Genomic DNA, 6701 nt, shown 5'->3' with positions numbered 1-6701 from the left:
GATAATTTCCTAGATGCGCTCTGAATATATACACTCTCTTAAACATGTTGAACGCCTGCGCTCAGAGCTAGCAACCCCGCGACTGCGAGGAAGAACTATTTAAAATTGTTATTATTTATTTTATTTTGAAAAAAAAATTGTTTTATTTTTATATCGTGGTTTTTGAAGTTGTTTCAGGCTTTTAGCGTTTTTTGAAACTAGCACCTACGCGCACATTAGGGTGTTCCATAATATAAGAGGGATTTTTTTGTTTGAATAGACAGAGCACCCCAGAGATAATATGTATGTGATCATCTGCTATGCCACTCTGGACTCTCTCTCTTCGGCTTGTGACAGCAGAAAGATGAGGGTTCAATGATTGAACTTGGCTACACAAGTTTTGTAGCAGACCATTTTCGAGCGCAATAATCCGCTTTACCATGTCTCGAAACACCACTCTGTTGTGAAACCCTTTAAAGTATTTGAATATAAAAAACATTACAGTAAACTGGGAGTCTGTAAGTTAGATGCCGATGCCATTCCTATGGCAATTTTTGTTATTATCTCGTCATTACTTGAAATGGTCTTATGTGGCGAACTTTCAAGCCGTGTCCAAGGTCGATCTCTGTAATCTCAAAGTCTGTAAGTCAAAGACTCTCTGCTTAACTACAACTCGACATTTGGCTATCAATTCAGAGAAAAATATATTCAATTTCAATCCTAGAGATGGAAACATTCGAAATGATGAAAATATAGATCCACAACGATTTAAATAGCTTTATACGTATTTAGTAAGCTAGGTTTATTTATGTATATATATAATTTAGGAATTGATACTCTAGGAATGGCGTAATAAATTTATGGTAGTTATTTGGTTTCTGCTTCCAGAGGTTAATCATATATCTATCTATTTATGTATGTATGTATGCCCGAATTGGATAAAAAATGGCACGTAACGAAAATGAAATCAGTAGATACTTTCAATAGATCCTTTGATCCACGTATCTTATATGTATCCTAATAAGTACAAAGGATTTAAAAATGCAGTTTCCACATACTTGAATTTACCAAACCATAATTTTCTGGCTTAACAAAAGATTTTGTATGCCACTTACATTTTCTAGAGAAAAAATTATATTCAAGTTGTTAATTTTGATATTCAAGTTGATAATTTTGATATTTTCGACGCGACGACAATTTATTAAGTTGTTTTTATTTAGCTATTAGCTTTGTTTTAGTTATTTTATTGTACACCAATTTTTTTAGTGAGCCAATTTTTGAGCGATTGCTGCTTCGCTAAATATTTAGACGTGTTTTAAGGACCTTTATAGTGTTTTTAAAATCTTTTGTTATATATTTACAATGTTTTTTTTTTTTGTAGTAAAAACTAATCTATTAATGTATGTATACTTTTCCAAATAAATTTTTTTTTAAATAATTCGCCAATAATTTTAGATTACAAAATTTGAAATTGAAACGTTGTCCAATATTTATGATTCGTTATCCAATTACTTTGGTTGTGACCCCATCGTTTATTATATTTTCACATAATTTTTATTTCAAAAGCGCTCATTAGGGTAGTCCAAACATTCATTAAGAAAGCTAATTTTTGGAATTTTCTTGCTTTCTCCCCATTATTTTTTTATATCTATATTTATTTATGTTGCAAATTAAGTAAGCTTCAAAATTTTACCAAAGAAACATTTCTGAAGAAATATTTTTATTATTTAAAAAAAATATTTATTTTTAACGGGTTTATAGCGATTCTACAAGAAATTTATTTTCCTATATGATTTCAAAATTTAAAAAATACGGGTCGCTTTATATTCGATATTCTTCAGTTCTGGAGGGTGGCTGAAAAAAAATAAAACAACTTTTTTTGGATCACCCTAATTTACACATCAGTATCAGTGTAAACTTTTATAATAAAAAAAAAGTAGTGCCAGTAAATTTATAATTTTTCTCTTTGATATTTGCATGTGTGCAAAAACATACATACGTACGCATTTATGCTTTTGGTTTTGGGATTTTTCGACATTTAAAGTCTGGCATTTTCAGTAATTTTACGAAATTATGCAAATGCAATTTATTGTTTTGTTTTTTCTATTGCTTATTTTAATTTTTGTATATCATTTTTTATACATATATACTCGTATGAATAGATATAGTCTTATATGTACATACAGATATTTAATAGGACGTAGTTGCTATCGATAGACAATCGATTAACGAAATAGTACCAGGCTAATAGTAATTATGTAATTATGTAGTTATAAAATATAATTTATATATACATAAGTAGTAAGTATTTATACAGTAAGTGTGTATGTATGTATATTAGTAAACATACATACATACATACATACATTATTAAATAATTAACGATAGTAGCATGCAATTACATATGAAATGTGTGCAAATCAATATATGAATGGCAACTGGGCTTGCTAGTACATACATACATGCATTTATTTATGTATACATAAGTATTTTGTTAGTTTTGCATTTTGGTGGAACAATTAGCGCTTATTTTGCTTTTCGGTGGTGGCTGCTGGTTGACTTGCTTTGCTGTTGGCTGCTGTCATTTCGTCGTTCTCAGTGCGTCACCCAACAACTCCTGTTGTATTTAGCTAATCAACATCTTTTATTGTTTCTTATTTTATCAACATTTTGCTTTTTGACAGTCTGTTTGTGTTTAGCTGCGGACACAATTTCTTTCATTTTTTATTTGGCGTTTGCGTGTATGCGTATCTATATGTATTTCTTACTGCCTCTTCTGCTATTATTTTCCCTAATTATATAATAGCGTTCAGCTAGTTTTTTGTGCTTTATCATTATTTTATTATTTATTTCATTATGCTGCTCTTCGGTAGCCGCTTAGGAATATTCTCTAAAATTATTATTAGTATTTTTTGCTTTTTTTTAATTCCATACAATCAATGAGTTTATCTGTGTATTTAGCTCCCTCCAGTAGTGTACATTACAGCCTCTCTTCGCGCCGCCGCCGCCGCCGCCCCTGTCGCTGCAGCCTCTTTTTCGGCCTCTACCGCTGCCCCGGCCACTGCTGAGCTTGCTTACAAAGTTGGACTCAATTTGAGCAATCTTTCTGGATGTTTCACCCGCAAGTGTGAGCGCAGCGTATCGATGCGACTATAGGTGGCCGGACAGTAGGGACAAAGTGAACGTTGCGCGGTGTGTGAGTGAAAGTGATGCCATCGATTGGTGACCTCCTTGCCACAGGAACGGCAACGCCACATTGTGCCCGGCTCGCGTGATTGTGTGAACATATTATGATAGGACATTTGATGATGGGAATTGTGTACAATGGCGCTATTACCACCTGGCCCATTACCTAGAACGCTTTGATTCGCCGTTTGATTGTAGAGGTGCGAGGCTGGACCGCCATTAGTGCCGCCGTTGCCACTGCTTGCACGTATATAGTCCAATGGATGATATTCGTTTTTTAACGCTGCACTCAAATGCATGGTGAAAGCGTGTGGCGGTGGTGGTGGTGGTGGCGGTGGTGAACCGGATGATGCGGTCGAAAGCGGTGTGGCGGATAGATGATGTCGTCCCATTTGCCCTGTAACCAACGAAAAAGAACACACACCACGCCATGGAGGGCGATAATCAGCCCGAGAGAAACAAATAGAGAGTAAACAGAGAGAAAAAAAGTACATAGTGTGTATGTATGTATGTATGTGTAATATGTTTGAAGCATTTATTCTATGCAAGAATGTGTGTGCGTGTGGGTGTTAGGAAGTTTCCGTAAGAAGGTAATTTAACGAATTTTCTTTAACTAATGCTTTTCTTATAAATACTAATTATTCGACACGTATGCTAACAAATGTTGTTGTTGTAGTTGTATGTGCAGTTTGGTGAGAAGAAATGCAATAAAGAGGGCAAAAGCGCCTAACTTTACGCATCCACAAAGTGGATCAAAGCTTAAATTATTTTATATATGCATCTATACATATGTATGCGTTAAGAAATATATGTAGATATGTATCTGAAGTAAGTATATATGTATGTACCTTTGTATGTATATGAATGATTTTGTATTAAATGCTTCTGCATATTGCACAATAAATTATGAAGCGTAAAATACTTAATGTTCCAAATGCAGAATAAATGCAAAATTCATAAAAAACATAAATACCGGTTGGGTACACTAGGGCGGTGCGATTATAATGTATGATGTATGATGTACATACATATGTACTTACATATATGCAGCATAAATTTTGTCTTAATACTACACAAAGTGTAAATGCTTTAGTGACAATACGAGCATCTGGGCAGAAGCCGAAATGAAAATTATATTTTGAAATAGTACATACTAAGGCATATGAAACTGCATATTTTACTGTTGCATTGATCCATTTTTTGCATGGCCCAATAATCAGCGTTTCTGCTCCTGATTTAAGCGACCCCTCCTAAAGATGGGGTTCAAACGCTTATTTTTATGAAACACGGTTTCCCATGAAATTTTTTTTTGGCAATTTAGAATTTTTGTGAATAAAATAATAAACAGTATTGACACTTTCCAGGCCAAATAATAATAAAAAAATATATAATAAATGGGCTGATCTATTGAACTACCTGTTCAACATGTCCTGGTATATGAGCAAATCTCACAAGTGTTTTTGTTTGTCACTCACAAAAAACGCTTGAGGATTCTTGTTGCCTTTATTTCAATCAATTTGAACAGTTTTAGCCTTAAAACGTTTATTTACGCGAAAAATATCGAAATTACTAGTTTTTTCATTGTCACTCAAAAAAATTATAATAACTTTGGGAAGTTTTCAATTACAATGTTCATATTAGAGGCAATGCAAGTTGGCATCAAATACAGTATACCTGTGAAGTTTCAAGAGTGTGCCACCAATTAAAAAAAATGGCAGCATACAGAATATATGTGGCAGCCATTTTGTAATTTTTTGTAATTTAATGATTTTTCCAATTTAAAAGTAAAAGACTCTTCTTCGTTGCCAAACGAACCAATCTAGAGTAATAAAACTAGTGTGCCACCAAATAAAAAAAATTTAATTGGTTTTAAGATGACAATGATTTGCAGAAACAAAACTTCCAATATTTTGCACACCCGAAATTCATTCGGAAATTGTTATAAAAATGTAGAAATTAATATAAATATTCGTGAAGGACTCTGTAGAAAAATATTCCACGTCAATATTTAATTACTTTTAAATAATATGACATTAAGGCGAGACAGCGTGTGAGTAAAAGTGTTAGCTGACTGTGTATGGAGCTACAGGGCGTATACGTTACATACAAAACTACAGGTATTTGAGCACGAGTTGTTATTTAGACTTTTTTTGGTACCTATATCTCTTTTAAGTTTCCATTTAAATGCTATTTCGCGATGGAACCCTGTTCTTTATGGTGGCATAACCATTTTCGACCAAAAACACGTTTTTGTTGAAAAATATAACAACTAGTGAGATTTGTTCATATACGCATGTATGTAAGTATATTATTGATTGCTAAAATTTTAACCAATTTTTAGCAACATACGTATATAACAGACTGATATATTAGATATGGAATGACAACGATGATTGACTGGGTTGGTACTCATACAAACAAAAAAATATTTAAATTCTCCCGGCTGTGAAAACTTACTTTGCGAGGATTTGGGTTCTACAAATTTTAGCCAAAGGTCGCTGGAAATAAGTTTATTCTACTCCTTTGTACACATCTNATAGTATGAAACTATTCCATTTCCATATACTTTGAAATTGAGTCATAAATAAAAAAACATTTTGAAGTTATAAGAAATTTCGATGTGACTGTTTTTCCTCTCCAGGAGGGGTATTTTCAAATAGTCTTTTTTCGAACGAATCGAATGTATGTACATATGTATTACACAAATTGACCCGCTTTAATGCACACATACAAGTATTTTAATTTATTAAGTATTCAAATAGTTTGACTTCAAAGTCAAACAAATGTTTAAGTGATACAGCATGTATACAGTATACAACAACAAGAAGTAGCATATGTGCTATTTCAGATGAGTGTGTTTTTGTGGTGTATGTATGTATTTGTGTATGTGTGTATATGTATTTGTGTATGAGTATATGCAGACAGTGATAGTGATGATAAGAATGTGAAATGGCAAACTTAATACTATAAGGAAGTAAAAGAAAATTTGTTTGAGAAAAATCACAAGGAGTACTGCAACACGTTGAACAATAATTGAAGAATAAAATAAACAAAAAAGATAAATACAAAAAATGCATGTACTTAAGCGATTCATTTAAAATACTAAGCTGAAAAACCTAAGAAAGCGTCAATAAATACATATTTCTTGAATACGATGTGATTGGGTAGGGATGTGGATAATTGTTTTCGTAAATTTACTCAAATGGATCTCGAGCCGAAAGCGTATGTATTTGTTGTTTTGGTATGCGAATTGAATTCAAAAAGTTTACCTAAATTTCAAAATCGAAAACTTAAATAGTACCGTATGCCTCTGCTTTCGATGAGAGCTCAATTCTATTAATTTTTTGTATCACTTTTTTTATTTTTTTGTACCACTTTCAAATCAACGTAATAGCCCATTTCCACCAAGAGTTTGGAAAGAGTTAAAAGAATTTCACTATGGGATGATCGGAAAGGTGTATTTTTTACTGCTTGTTTTTTTTTACTGTCGTTTGCTTCTGCTTAATATAAGCAATAACCCCCTCGAGTTGTAATAT

The 6701-nt window shown here is 32.7% G+C and overlaps 1 protein-coding gene across 1 annotated transcript in view; it reads right to left on the bottom strand.

Moving 5' to 3' along the window:
• Nucleotides 1–2895: 2895 nt before the first annotated feature.
• The window catches only part of fru (sex determination protein fruitless), a 20874-nt gene continuing 17068 nt past the window's right edge, over nucleotides 2896–6701 (bottom strand). Inside the window, exon 6 of the mRNA XM_017617512.1 lies at nucleotides 2896–3562. Coding sequence (XP_017473001.1) covers nucleotides 3054–3562 — 509 coding nt within the window. The 3' untranslated portion in view covers nucleotides 2896–3053. The remainder of the gene's footprint in view (nucleotides 3563–6701) is intronic.

The sequence above is a fragment of the Rhagoletis zephyria genome, unplaced genomic scaffold (genome assembly GCF_001687245.7).
Source record: "Rhagoletis zephyria isolate East Lansing unplaced genomic scaffold, Rhagoletis_zephyria_1.1 Rzeph_scaffold_01424, whole genome shotgun sequence".
In the NCBI taxonomy this organism is placed as follows: Eukaryota; Metazoa; Arthropoda; class Insecta; order Diptera; family Tephritidae; genus Rhagoletis; species Rhagoletis zephyria.
Note: the sequence above shows the minus strand (reverse complement) of the source record. Positions and strands in the feature narration are given on the sequence as shown.